General features: G+C 47.6%; 1 protein-coding gene across 1 annotated transcript in view; it reads right to left on the reverse strand.

Moving 5' to 3' along the window:
- Positions 1-12,340: 12,340 nt before the first annotated feature.
- The window catches only part of LOC140187197 (syntaxin-binding protein 4-like), a 104,553-nt gene continuing 101,514 nt past the window's right edge, over positions 12,341-15,379 (reverse strand). The window contains 1 exon segment of the mRNA XM_072242260.1: positions 12,341-12,422. Within this exon segment, the coding sequence (XP_072098361.1) occupies positions 12,373-12,422 (50 nt within the window). The 3' untranslated portion in view covers positions 12,341-12,372.

Raw genomic sequence — 15,379 nt, forward strand, 5'->3', positions numbered from 1 at the left:
GCAGCCATGGTTGGCAGAGAGCGAGGAGGAGTGATCCTTTCAGAATCAGATTTATCATCACAGGCGAATGTTGTTTTGTATAACAGTACAGTGCCAGGCTTAGAAATACTGTAAATTGCAATAATATAATATACAGAATATACTCTAAAAATGAATATTATATACTATCCTGCAATAAATTTCAAGAATATATAGGATTCTGGTTAATTGGGACCAGTACATATTAGCCCAATTAAGCGCTGCCCCAATTAGCTGAAGTTTCATAGAAAGAGTTAAAAAGGTATTAAAAAAAAGTCAAAGGACCACTTAACAGAGTAACAAATTAAGTATTTAAATGAAATATAGAACAAAGTCAGTACACTACCAATACTGCTACAGCACTATAATCTGTGACTTGTTCCTAATAGTTATGGACGGAGGAATTCATCCAGCGTCTGCTGCTTGTTCTTTTGATTGACTGTCAATGTTGTTCTGCATTCTGTTTTCCTTTTCATCTCCTTACGCTGAAACCTAACAAGTATTGAAAGACCTAGATAGGGTGGGTGTGGAGAAGATATTTCCAATAGTGGGTGAGTCTAGGACCAGAGGGCACAGCCTCCAAGTAGAAAGATATCCCTTTAGAGCAGAGATGAGGAGGAATTTCTTTAGCCAGAGAGTGGTGAATTGGTGGAGGCTAAGTGGCAGAGGTTGATAGATTCTTGATTGGTCACGACATGAAGGGTATGAGGAGAAGGGAGGAGATTGGAGCTGAGAGGAAAATTGGATCAGCCATGATGAAATGGCAGAGCAGACTCGATGGGCCAAATGGCCTAATTCTGCTCCTATACCTTATGGTCTTACATTCAGCAGCTGTGACGAGAGTCCTTGACGAGAATGGCTTGGACCCAAACGCTGGAGTGTCTGAGGCAAGGATCGAGACACGGTCTCAAACTGAATCGAGAATCTTTACTTTACTTTATTGTCGCCAAACAATTGATACTAGAGCGTACAAATCACAGCGATATTTGATTCCGCGCTTCACGCTCCCTGGAGTACAAATCGATAGTAAATATTAAAAATTTAAATTATAATTCATAGATAGAAAACAGAAAAATGGGAAGTAAGGTAGTGCAAAAAAACCGAGAGGCAGGTCCGGATATTTGGAGGGTACGGCCCAGATCCGGGTCAGGATCCGTTCAGCAGCCTTATCACAGTTGGAAAGAAGCTGTTCCCAAATCTGGCTGTACGAGTCTTCAAGCTCCTGAGCCTTCTCCCGGAGGGAAGAGGGATGAAAAGTATGTTGGCTGGGTGGGTCGTGTCCTTGATTATCCTGGCGGCACTGCTCCGACAGCATGTGGTGTAAAGTGAGTCCAAGGACGGAAGATTGGTTTGTGTGACGTGCTGGGCTGTGTTCACGATCTTCTGCAGCTTCTTCCGGTCTTGGACAGGACAACTTCCATACCAGGTTGTGATGCACCCTGGAAGAATGCTTTCTACGGTGCATCTATAAAAATTAGTGAGGGTTTTAGGGGGCAGGCCAAATTTCTTTAGTTTTCTCAGGAAGTAAAGGTGCTGGGGGCCTTCTTGGCAGTGGACTCTGCTTGGTTGGACCAAGTCAGGTCATTTGTGATATTGACCCCGAGGAACTTAAAGCTTTTGACCTGTTCCACTTGCGCACCACTGATGTAAATTAGGTCGTGTGGTCCGCTACTCCTTCTGAAGTCAACAACCAATTCCTTCGTCTTGCTGACGTTGAGGGATAGGTTATTGTCTTCGCACCATGCCACCAGGTTCTTAATTTCCTCTCTGTACTCAAACTCATCATTACCCGAGATACGGCCTACAATTGTGGTGTCATCAGCAAACTTATATATTGACAATTGGCTGCACAATCATAGGAATCTGAGCAAAAAACAAACACTAGACAAAATCACAAGCAGGCTTATGACTGAGCATAGAGCCTCAGCTCAGGTTCTCCTTAAATGTTCGATCCTTGGCATCCAAGACATGATTGCCAGATGGTGGAACAGCGCTGAATCTTTAAAGGAGCTGCACCAGCTATCCATATTCCAGGGAGTTGGAGCGTCTCAACCTCAGAAGCTGGCACGGATGGGTACGTGTCGTAACAGGACCACATCCCCTAGGGCCGACTCCTGACGGCCCTGGCTACTCAGAGAGACGGTGATTGTAGTCACCGATGAGAGCTGGATCCAAGCTGTCTCTTCCGGTCTGAATCCTTCCCAGTCCACGGAGTACTGCCGAATACCTCGAACAGTATGCGAGTCCAAAATTCCTCTCACAGTGAAAACCTGCTCCCCATCACCAAACCTGGATGGCGATGGGGCTGATGGCGGTGAGGCTAACGGGCTGTTGGAACCGTGGAAAATGGGACTGATCCTGAGGGTCTTGTGGAGTTGCAAGGTGTAGACCATCGGGTTTACTGTCCTGAGAATCCCGAAGGGTGCCAATTTCCTAGATACCACTTGGAGAGGCAAATCCTGGGTCGACAGCCAGACCTGTTGCCCACGCTGAAAATCTAGTCCTTATCTTCTCTTGCAGTTAACCTTTACTGCAGCCTTCTAATCTCCCTCGCCCCAGTCCATCTGTTCTTGTAGTGTCAGATGAGATTTTCAGCCGATTTTCAACCTCCGCCTCTTGCTCAGGGAAGAATGGTGGAGAATACCCAAACTGGCATTCGAAAGGAGGCATCCCGTATGCCGAATGCCATAATGTGTTGTGGGTGACCCCATATCTTGGTTCACTCGCTCCACCTGATGTTGAACTGTGGGTGAATCCCAGAGGAAAGGCTCGCTGTTTGCAAGACGCCTCCAGAAACATGATGCAAATTGTGTATCACGGTCCAATACAATATCCACCGGAAAACCATGGATCCTGAAGACCTGCTGCAGGACAATCTCCGCCGTCTCTGCCACAGATGGACGTCTGTCCAAGACGATGAACTTCCAGGCCTTCGAAAGAAATGATCCACAATTACCATGATGACAGTCTTCCCCTTGGAAAGAGGAAAATTTGTGACAAAGCCCATGGAGAGGTGTGCCCCTGGTCTGTCCGGAACAGGCAGAGAGCAGAGGAGCCCCTGAGGCTGTGTTTGGAACTCTTTGTTATGGGTGCATGCCAGTACGTAGGTACAGACCTCCCTCACCATTCCAGGCCACCAATATCTTCTCAATGGTCCTGGCAATCCCATGGTGAGATGCCATTCTTGATGCACGTCCCCATCGAAGAACCTGAGACCCCCTGGGACATGGGACGAACAGCCGACCGGAAGACCCATTCTGAGGAATCTCCCCTTGCACCTGACCCTGGCAAACAAGCATGCCGATCCCCCAGTGAATAGGCTCTATCACCTTGGCTTAGGGGAAAAAATGGCGGTAGGCTGCTTTTCTCGTTAGAGTTTGTCCAACTGACACGCTTCTGGTTCTTAGATCTCGGTCGACAGGTCAGGATGAAATGAAAATGGTTAAGGAAAAGAGACCAACTGGCCTGCTTAGCCTCCTGAATATAAGCCAGGTTCTAGTGATCCATCTATATGATAAAAGGGTTCTTGGTCCCCTCGAGCCAGTGACACCATTCCTCTAGAGCCAACTTGACCGCGAGCAGCTCTCTATTTCCGATGTTGTACTTCACCTCTGCCGCGGATAATTGCCTGCAAAAGAATGCACACGGGTGCAGTTTATTGCCCAAAGGTGCCTGTTGAGACAACACTGCACCCACCCTGACATCCAAGGCACCCACCTCCACAATGAAGGGACGGGTCGGGTGTGACCAAAACGTCCTGAACCGCTGTCTGAGCTCTGCAAAAGCAGCTTCCGCCTTGAATTGAATTGACTTTATTTCTTACATCCTTCACATACATGAGGAGTAAAAATCTTTACGTGACACCTCCATCTAAATCTGCAACGTGCAATTACAATAATTTATAATAAATAGAACAATCAGTATAAGATAGAAATCCCACGTCACTAACCAAACCTTTGTGTCCTGGTTCTAAAACCTTGTGTGGAATTCTGATTTGATAGAGCTTCTGTGATCGATGCTGTAGAGCTCTGAAGGATGCCTCTGCCCACAGCACAGACAGCTTCCTTTTAATATTCCAGGCGGAATTCCAGGAACTGCAGAGGAAGGCATTATTTTTGGAAAATCTGGATGCATTTTCAAAGTTAAAAATAGTTACAAGGAACTCGTCAAAAATCAAAGGTGCAAAGTGAGTTGGCAGTCCTCGTGCAGGATTCCCTAAAGGTGAACTTACAGACTGAGTCGTTAATAAAGAAGGCAAATGCAATGTTAGCATTTGTTTTGAGAGGTCTGGAATATAAAAACAAGGATGTAATGCTGAGGCTTTATAAGGCACCTGTACTATAAACAGGCTGGGCCTCTTATCTACGAAAGGGTGTGCTGGCGTGGGTGGGGCTCCAAAGGAGGGTCATGAGAATGATCCCAGAAATGAAAGGGTAACGTATGAGGCTCTAGGCCTGTACCCACTGGAGTTTAAAAGAATGAGGAGTATCTCATTGAAACCTTCTGAATATTGAAAGGCCCGGATAGAATGGATGTGCAGAGGATATTTCCTGTAGTGGGGGAGTCTTGGACCAGAGGGCACAGCCTCAGAATTGAGGGACATCCATGTAGAACAGAGATGAAGAAAAATGTCTTCAGCCAGAGGGTGGTGAATCTGTGGAATTCATTACCACAGACAACTGTGTAGGCCAAGTCACTGGGTATATTTAAGGGAGAGGTTGATAGGTTCTTGATTAGCAAGATTAGTTCTTGATTATGGTCAGGGTGTCAAAGGTTACGGGATAAAGGGGTTGAGAGGGAAAATAAATCAATTGTGATGGAATAATGGAGCTGATTCATAGAAACATAGAACATAGAAAACCTACAGCACAATACAGGCCCTTCGGCCCACAAAACTCTGCTGAACATGTCCTTACCTTAGAAATTACCCAGGGTTACCCATAGCCCTCTATTTTTCCTGAGCTCCATGTACCTGTCCAGGAGTCTCTTAAAAGACCCTATCACATCCGCCTCCACCACAGTCACCGGCAGCCCATTCCACACACTCACCACTCTCTGCGTAAAAAACTTACCCCTGATATCTCCTCTTCCATGCACCTTAAAACACCCCGACCTTTGTGTCATTAGTAAATTTATTAACCCATCCCTCCACTTCTTCATCCAGGTTATTTATAAAAATCACACAGAGCAGGGGTCCCAGGACAGATCCCAGAGACACACCACTGATGACCGACCTCCACGCAGAATATCACCTGTCTACAACCACACTGTGGACAAGCCGGTTCTGGATCCACAAAGCAATGCCCCCTTGGGTCCAATGCCTCCTTACTTTCTCAATAAGCCTTGCATGGGTTACCTTGTCAAATCCATATCCACTACAGCTACTGCTCTATCTTTATCAATGTGTTTAGTCATATCCTCAAAAAATTCAGTCAGGCACGTAAGGTACAAACTGCCTTTGACAAAGCCATGCTGACTATTCCTAATCATATTATGCCTCTCCAAATGTTCATAAATCCTGCCTCTCAGGATCTTCTCCATCAACTTACCAACCACTGAAGTAAGACTCACTGGTCTATAATTTCCTGGGCTATCTCTACTTCCTTTCTTGAATAATGGAACAACATCCACAATCGTCCAGTTCTCCGGAACCTCTCCTGTCCCCACTGATGATGCAAAGATCATCGCCAGAGGCTCAGCAATCTCCTCCCTCACCTCCCACAGTAGCCTGTGGTACATCTCGTCCGGTCCTAGTGACTTATCCAACTTGATGCTTTCCAAAAACTCCAGCACATCCTCTTTCTTAATATCGACATGCTCAAGCTTTTCAGTCTGCTTGAAGTCATCCCTACAATCGCCAAGATCCTTTTCCATAGTGAATACTGGCAGTGACAGCCCAGAGAGACGGCAACCGGGGCAGAACGGGCTGGCAACCCAATCTGTGTCCTCTGAGAGGAGGACCCCCACAAAAGCTACAAAGGATCTAAGGAAAAGATACCCCCAGGGGTGCCCGAGAAGGGGGGAGGATGAGCACCCCAGTCGGATGGACACAATGACATCAGACCCAGGCAATGAACAAACGACGATGAGGAAGCAGTGTGCATGTGGCAAAATCTGCAAGAACGATCGCGGCTTGAAGATCCACCAAGTGAGGATGAAGTGTTTGGCGGGAGCAGGAGCAGCACAATACGAAGGTGTCCAACCTGGTGAGACGAAGGAGGGGCCAGGCCCGGAGTCACCCCATAGTGCCCGGAACCTCCAAGTGTTGCAAACTAATCCCTCGAACATGAAGTCTAACAGGAGGTGGATCAAATGGCCTGCAGCTAACATGACTTCACTGTGGAAGCAGTTTGATAACGATGTTAACCAAATTCTGGAGGCAACGGTGAAGGGAGGGGTTGATAGGAAGCTGCAAGCCATGACAACAATTATTGTTAGTATCTCAGCTGAACGGTTCGGAGAAGAGGAGAAGGAAGGCTCCAAAACATTTTACTCAAAGAACCAAAGAGCATTGAGGATCCACAACATCAGGCAGGAGATGAAAGCGCTGAAGTCAGCAACTGTCAGCAGGCTGGATGGAGAGCGAGGTGTCTCCCAGTGGAGGTTGGTTGTAGGGGATTCGTAGCCCGTTCCTTAGTTACAGCCTTCAGCATTTTGGGCATCGAGGGAGAGAGGAAGAGGAGAGCCATCCGCAGTACCACCGATGCGGCAGAGAGGGCCTCAAGATGGCTGTGGCTCAAAAGAGGGGAGCCATGGAGTCATAAGTAGCTAGCCATCTGGACACAAGCTGGGGTCTGATCAGCCCCGGCTGGGTCACCTGGAGGAGGTTGTATAATGCTGAAAGACCCGAAACACCCGATGATTCCAGGAACATCACTGAAGATGTGTCCAGAAGCATCAATAGATGTATGTACACAGCAAAGTACTCATTAAGTATCTCTGCCATCTCCTCCGGTTCCATACACACTTTTCCACTGTCACACTTGATTGGTCCTATTCTCTCACGTCTAATCCTCTTGCTCTTCACGTACTTGTAGAATGCCTTGGGGTTTTCCTTAATCCTGCCCGCCAAGGCCTTCTCATGGCCCTTTCTGGCTCTCCTAATTTCTTTTTTAAGCTTCTTCCTGCTAGCCTTATAATCTTCTAGATCTCTATCATTACCTAGTTTTTTGAACCTTTCGTAAGCCTTCTTTTCTTCTTGACTAGATTTACAACAGCCTTTGTACACCGCGGTTCCTGTACCCTACCATCCTTTCCCTGTCTCATTGGAACGTACCTATGCAGAACTCTACGCAAATATCCCTAGAACATTTGCCACATTTCTTCCGTACATTTCCCTGAGAACATCTGTTCCCAATTTATGCTTCCAACTTCTTGCCTAATAGCCTCATATTTCCCCTTACTCCAATTAAATGCTTTCCTAACTTGTCTGTTCCTATCCCTCTCCAATGCTATGATAAAGGAGAGGATTGTGATCACTATCTCCAAAATGCTCTCCCACTGAGAGATCTGACACCTGACCAGGTTCATTTCCCAATACCAGATTAAGTACAGCCTCTCCTCTTGTGGGCTTATCTGCATATTGTGTCAAGAGACCTTCTTGAACACATCTAACAAACTCCACCCCATCTAAACCCCTTGCTCTAGGGACATGCCAATCGATATTTGGGAAATTAAAAGCTCCCACAATGACAACCCTGTTATTATTACATCTTTCCAGAATCAGTCTCCCTATCCGCTGCTTGATGTCCCTGTTACTATTGGGTGGTCTTTAAAAAACACCCAGTAGTTATTTCCCCCCTTCCTGTTCCTAACTTCCACCCACAGAGACTCTATAGACAATCCTTCCATGTCTTCCTCCTTTTCTGCAGTTGTGACAATATCTCTGATCAGCAGTGCCATGCCCCCACCTCTTTTGCCTCCCTCCCTGTCCTTTCTGAAACATCTAAAGCCTGGCTCTCAAAGTAACCACTCCTGCTCCTGAGACATCCAAGTCTCTGTAATGGCCACAACATCACAGCTCCAAGTACTGATAATACTCCTTGCATTAAAATAGACACATCTCAAACCATCGGTCTGAGTGCGTCCCTTCTCTATCACCTGCCTATCCTCCCTCTTGCACTGTCTCCAAGCTTTCTCTATTTGTGAGCCAACAGCCCCTTCCTCCATCTCCAGTTTGGTTCCCACTCCCCAGCAATCCTAGTTTAAACTCTCCCCAGTAGCCTTAGCAAACCTCCCCGCCAGGATATTGGTCCCCCTGGGATTCAAGTGCAACCCGTCCTTTTTGTACAGGTCACTCCTGCCCCAAAAGAGGTCCCAATGATATAGAAATTTGAATCCCTGCCCCCTGCTCCAATCCCTCAGCCACACATTTATCCTCCACCTCACTCTATTCTTATACTCACTGTCGTGGCACAGGCAGTGATCCCGAAATGACAACCTTTGAGGTCCTGCTTCTCAACTTCCTTCCTAACTCCCTGTAATCTGCTTTCTGGACCTCCTCCCTTTTTCTGCCTATGTCGTTGGTACCAATATGTACCACGGCCTCTGGCTGTTCTCCTTCCCACTTCAGGATATCATGGACGCAATCAGAAATGTCCCGGACCCTGGCACCTGGGAGGCAAACTACCATCTGTGCTTCTTTCCTGCGTCCACAGAATCGCCTGTCTGACCCCCTAACTATAGAGTCCCCTATCACTGCTGCCATCCTCTTCCTTTCCCTACCCTTCTGAGCCACAGGGCCAGACTCTGTGCCAGAGGCACGGCCACTGTTGCTTCCCCCAGGTAGTCCGTTCCCCCAACAGTACTCAAACAGGAGTACTTATTGTCAAGGAGTACAGCCACAGGGGTACTCTCTAGCCTCTGACTCCTGCCCTTCCCTCTCCTGACTGTTACCCACCTATCTGTCTCCCCAGGTCCCGGTGTGACTACCTGCCTGGAGCTCCTCTCTATCACCTCCTCACTTTCCCAGACAAGAGGAAGGTCATCGAGCTGCATCTCCAGTTCCCTAAGGCGGTCCCTAAGGAGTTGCAGCTCAACGCACCTGGCTCCAAGACTTCCCACATCTGACACTCAGCACAGAACACCGGCCTCACACACATACTTCCTGTTTGTATTCTACACAGGCAACCTACCTGGCCTCAGCCCGTTATCGCCGAAGACCCATTGAGCCAAAGCCTTCTTACTCTGTCTCCCTCTACTTCAAAACCCGCTCTATAAAGCTGTTTCCTTTTAAACTCTTCTCGCTGTTCTCACTGGCTGACATCCACGTGCTTGCGCAGTTGTGCTCCGATCAAACCGCTGAAGAAATAAGATTCGATGGGCAGAATTGCTTAGTTCAGCTCTTATGTCTTATAGTTTAATTGGGATTTGTCTGGGACAATGGAATAACTTTTTGGCTTTAAAACAGCTGGATGGTGAGGTGGAGATACCTCTCAAACAAAGGAGGTGTAGGGTGCTCCTTCCCCCCACTAGCCTGCATGTAGCACCCGCTTATCCCCCACCCCCACGTGAAACCATGGGAGCAGCCGGTGCAGATCACAAGTTCTGGTTATGCGGCCACTGACATCAGGCAGACAATCTCTGAAGAGTTTTGATAATGGCTGGGGTCACCTGTCTTGTAAAGACACTGCCCAGAAGAAAAATTTGCCAAGAACAATTATGGTCATGGAAAGACTACGATCGCTCACATCATATGACAGCGCACGTAATGATGATGATTTAAAACAAAGTTAAGAAAATACTACAATAAATTCACTCGAAGTATCAAAATATGAATAGTGTCTTTAATATCGTGGCCACAATAGCATTAAAAAATTCTTCTGATGCTGTAAATTTATTATCAGAGTGCATACATGTCACCTCATACAACCCTGGGATTCTTCTTCTGCGGGCATACTCAGCAAATCTATAGAACAGTAACTGTAAACAGGATCAAAGCAGAGCAAACTGTAATGCAGATATAAATAAATAGCAATAAATAAGGACAGCATGAAATAACAAGACAAAGAGTCCTTAAAGTGAGGCCATTGGTTGTGGGAACGGCAGAAGTAGAATGAGAGTAGTTGTCCCTTTTTGTTCAAAAGCCTGATGGTTGAGGGGTAGTAACTGTTCTTGAACCTGCTGGTGTGAGGCCTGAGGCTCCTGTACCTTCTACCTGATGGCAGCAGTGAGAAAAGAGCATAGCCTGGGTGGTGAGGATCTTTGATGATGTTTTCTGCCTTTCCACTGTAGCATTTCATGTAAATATGCTCAGTGGTGGGAGAGATTTACTTGGCTGAATCTACCAGTTTTTGTAGGATTCTCCGCTCAAACACATCGGTGTTCCCATACCAGGCCGCCTTGGGCCGGTCAGCACACTTTCCACCACACATCTATAAAGCTTGCCACGGTTTTCGATGACATGCTGAATCTCTGCAGACTCCTGAGGAAGCAGAGATGCTGTCGTGCTTTCTTTGCAATTACGTTTATGTGAAGTGTCCAGGACAGGTCCTCTGAGATAGTGACAGCCAGGAATTTAAAGTTACTGACCCTCTCCACCTCTGATCCTCCGATGAGTACTGGCTCATGGACCTCTGGTTTCCCTCTCCTGAGGCCGACAATCAGTTCCTTGGTCTTGTTGACATTGAGTGAGAGGTTGTTGTTATTACAACACGAGGCCAAATTTTCAATCTCCCTCCTGTATGCTGATTCATCACCACCTTTGATACAGCCCACCACAGTGGAGTCATCAGCAAACTTGAATATGGTGTTGGAGCTGTACTTAGCCACACGGTCATGGGTGTAAAGTGAGTAGAGCAGGAGGCTAAGCTCACATCCCTGTGGTACTCCTGTGCTGACGGAGGTTGTGGAGGACATGTTCTTGCCAATCCGAACTGACTGGGGTCTGCAAGAGAGGAAACCCAGGATCCAATTGCACAAGGGGGTTTTGGAGTTAACTGACTACTTTTGAGGGGAGTTGGTATTTAATGCTGAGCTGTAATCGATAAAGAGCATCCTGATGTATGAATATTTGCTGTCCAGATGTTCCAGGGTTGTGTGAAAAGCCAATGAGATGGCATCTGTTGTGGACCTGTTCCAGTGGGCGATTCGAATCAGATCTAAGTCACCATTCAGACAGGAGCTGATATGCTTCAACACCAGCCTCTCAAACACTTCATCACTGTGGACGTAATTGCCTCTGGTGACAGTCATTGAGGCAGCTCACCATGTTCTTCTTGGGCACCGGTATGACTGAAGCCTGTTTGAAGCCGGTTGGTTCCATACTCTGCTGCAGCGAGAGGTTGAAGATATCTGTGAATACACCAGCCAGTTGGTTGGCACAGGTCTTCAGTACTTGGTCAGGTACTTTGTCCGGACCGAATGCTTTCCTTAGCTTCACTCTCTTAAAGTCAGCCCGCACGTCATCTTCAGACACTGAGACTGAAGGATCATCGGGAGACATGGGGGTGTGCGCAATGGTTCCTCCCCGTTCTGGTGCTCAAAGCGAGCAGAGACAGCATTGAGCTCATCTGGAAGTGAAGTTCGACTGTTCTCTATGTTGTAAGATTTAACTTGTAGGAGGTTACGGCTTTCAAACTCTGCCACAGCTGTCGAGCATCCCTCGTTGATTCCAGTCCGGTCCGGAATCTCCACTTCACCTATGAGATGGCTTTCCGGAGATCACACCTGCACCTCTTGTAGCATTCTTGATCTCCAGACTGGAATCCCCATTGCTCATTGACTACAGTTCTGTCTTCAATACTATACTGCGTGGCACAGTAGCATAGCAGTTATTGCTTTACAGTGCCAGCAATCCCTGATCGGGGTTCGATTCCCATCGCCATCTGTAAGGAGTTTATACATTGTCCCCATGAGCACCTGGGTTTCCTCCAGGTGCTCCAGTTTCCTCCCATAGTCCAAAGGGTTATTAAGTTGTGGGCGTGCTATGTTGGTGCCAGAAGCATGGTGACAATTGCAGGCTTCCTCAGCATAATCCTTGTGGATTTGATTTGATCTTTATCATTCCAAGCAAACTCATCCCCAAAGCCAGAACTCTGGGAGGCTACACCTCCCTCTGCAACTGGATCCTAAATTTCCTGACCGACTGACCACAGCCAGTGCTCCACGAGGTTGCAGCCTCAGTCTCCTACTCCACTCTCCGCACACTCATCGCCGCCTGGCCAGAGGAAGGGGCAGTGCACACCCTCCTATCCACATCAATGGTGTCGAGGCTGAGAGCTTCAAGTGCTAGGAGTGAATATCGTCAGCAGCCTGTCCTAGACAACCACGAAGACGTCACAGCCAAGAAAGTGCACCAACGCCTCTACTTCCTTAGGAGGCTACAGAAATTCGGTATGTCCCCGTCAACTCTTATCACCGTAGAAAGCATCCTATCTCTGGATACATCAGGGCTCTGGCCGAGACTACAAGAAATTGCAGAGAGTTGTGGACACAGCTCAGCACATCACAGAAACAAACCACCCTTTCATGGACTCTGTCTGTACTTCTTGCTGCCTCAGTAAAGCAGCCAGCATAATTAAACACAACACCAACCTTGGACATCCTCTCTTCTTTCCTCCCCCGTCGGACAGAGGGTACAAAACCCACCACCAGGCTGAAGGACAGTTTCCACCCTGCTGTTATAAGACTACTGAATGGCTCCCTACTGTAAGATGGACCTTTGATTTCACCGTCTACCTCATTCTGGTCTTGCACCTTATTGTTTATCTGCACTGCTCACACTGTTAGTAATCCACCGAGACTGAATCACGGCCCAACAGAACGAGGCAAGAAGTGAGTGAAGATGCAGACAGCGGGATGATTGTGTACCGGACAGCAAACTATGTAAATAGTGAACGTACTGACAAGTGCATTACTATACTGCTGTGTCAGCAGCATGGTAGAGCAGCGATCAGGGTTCGATTCCCCCCGTTCTCAGTAGGGAGCACTTTCTTCCTATGACCACGTGGGATTCCTCTGGCGCTCCAGTTTCCTCACACATTCCAAAGACATAGGGGTTAGTGAGCTGTGGGCATGCCGAGCTGGTGCCCGACGCATGGTGACACTTGCCGGCTGCCCCAGCACATCGTCGGACAGAGTTGGTCGTTGACGCAAACGATGCATTTCACTGTCTGTTTCGATGTGACACATAGAGCTAATAAAGGCTGGTGCAGATGGCCACAGTAATGACACAGTTCCTGGTACAAGCTGTCTTAGTGACCTTGGAAAAACCTGCCAACAGCATGTAGTCGTTTCTCTAACCTTTTGGTGCATTGTTACACTTCGCCCCCAGCCAGCTCTCTGCTGGAGACAATCTACTCCACAAGCCAAACGGCAAGTGATCAATCCGCACTCTCTCCAGTGCAGAACCAAGGTCACCCCAACCTCAGTTACTGAGCAGGCAACACCAACGTACCTGCACACTTGGCGCCCGCTTGCGATTCCTTCACTGAAGCAGATAAGGGAATGAGCTGCCTAACATCTGCCGTGCAAAGATCCACTGCCAACCTGCACAGTCCTCTGACAACACAGGGTCAGAGAGGCAAAAGGTTAGCATAGCAGTTAGCGTTATGCTGTACAGTGCTTGCTGTAAGATTGGGGTTCAATTCCCTCCGCCGCCTGTAAGACACTTGTATGTTCTCCCTGTGACTGTGTGGGTTTCCTTCCACACTGCAAACACGTACAGGTTAGGGTTACTAAGTTATGGGCATGCTATGTTAGTGCTGGAGTGTGGCAACACCTGTGCACTGCCCCCAGCACCTCCTTGGACTGTGTTTCACAACACATTTCACTGTATGCTTTGATGTATGTGATACATAAATCTGAATCTGAATCAGACGTGTGAGGCAGATAGGAATGGGAGTGAGGGGTGAGGACAGATTAACTGTTCTCATAGCCAAGGTCATTCAGAGGTACCAAGAACAGCTCGGGAGCCATCCAGCTAAGGATTCAACCCTGTATATCTGTGGCCCCGTCTCCAATCTAGAATTATATTTACAGCTCGCTCAGTAACCAGCAGGCAGCATATTCATACAGGCAAATAGATTGCTGCGATTATTAACAGGAAAGAGTAATTATGCAAACAAACCCCAGAGGTCGAAGCAAGAAAGGTTTGATTTTAATTAAAGCAAAAACCCATCTGATTTAGAATCAGATTTATTAATTGTACATCGAAAACCAGTGAAATGCTCTGTGTGTGTTAACAATCAATATAACCTGTGAACGTGCTGGGTTACCACACGTTCCAGCGCCAACATAGCACGCTCACAACGTACTAACCCTAACCTGTACGTCTTTGGAATGCGGGAGGAAGCGGAGAACGTACAAACCTCTCACAGACAGCAGCAGGAAGCAAACACCAAGTGCTGGCACTGTTACGCATTACATTAACTGGGATGCTACTGTGTCAGACATGCGTGGAGAACGGAGACCTGTTACCTTTGAGGATACGTATCCTTTGTCAGAAGTGGGAAAAAGAGAAGGCAGGTTAATTTTTAGCAGCAGAGAGGATGGGGGAGGGATGGATAGGACGAAGGGAAGTTTTCTGATGGGCTGAGTGCAGTGCTGCCCTGGGGATTAGCTGGCATTGGAGTAACCTGGTTACTGAGGGCAGTTCTGTTCACTGCTCCACGGCGTCTACTCAGCCCTGTGCTGGACTGACTGAGGCTGTCAGCTGCTCCGGGCTTCGTGTCTCTGGACTCACTTTTGTGCTGAATGCGATTTGCCTACTTTTATTGTTGCACGATTTGCTTTTCTTTAACCTCTGTACATTGGATGTTTGACGGTCATTTTTTATGGGTTCTTTTGGGTTTCTTTGCTTTATGGCTGCCTGCAAGGAGACAAATCTAAAGGTTGTATGATGGATACATACTTTGATAATAAATATACTTTCAACTTATACAGAGTACGAGGGTACGCTGGTGCCAGAAATCACCGAGACTAAAAAACACCCAAGCTCTGCACCTCTGCTGTTGCAATAACTCAGAGGGCAATGGCGCAAGCGTAATGAAAGGACCTGCCGATGATCCATCTAAGGTGTGGCCATGGGCTTTCACGCCCCCTTATGCTGGCAGTGTCTGAGATTTCCACAGTTGCTCAGTCACTGGGCAGAAATTGAAGGAGGAGGAGATGATGGTGACGCGATGGCAGCGCGCGCGGCCACTTCGGTGATGATGTCTGTTATCTGTCAAGTAGGGGACCGTGCACAATTCTGATTTGATGGAGACGGACGTGAGATTATGGAGGAACATCTGGAAAACTTCTGAAATGCCCACTTTGCTGCCGCTGCTACTGTGTGGTAACCAGAATCTCCGGAGCAGAAGGCCCCGAAATCCTCGGCTTTGCGTGTTTCAGCGGCCGGGGCGAGGTCGAAGGCGCTCAG

This window comes from Mobula birostris, chromosome 24 (genome assembly GCF_030028105.1).
Source record: "Mobula birostris isolate sMobBir1 chromosome 24, sMobBir1.hap1, whole genome shotgun sequence".
Taxonomy (NCBI): domain Eukaryota; kingdom Metazoa; phylum Chordata; class Chondrichthyes; order Myliobatiformes; family Myliobatidae; genus Mobula; species Mobula birostris.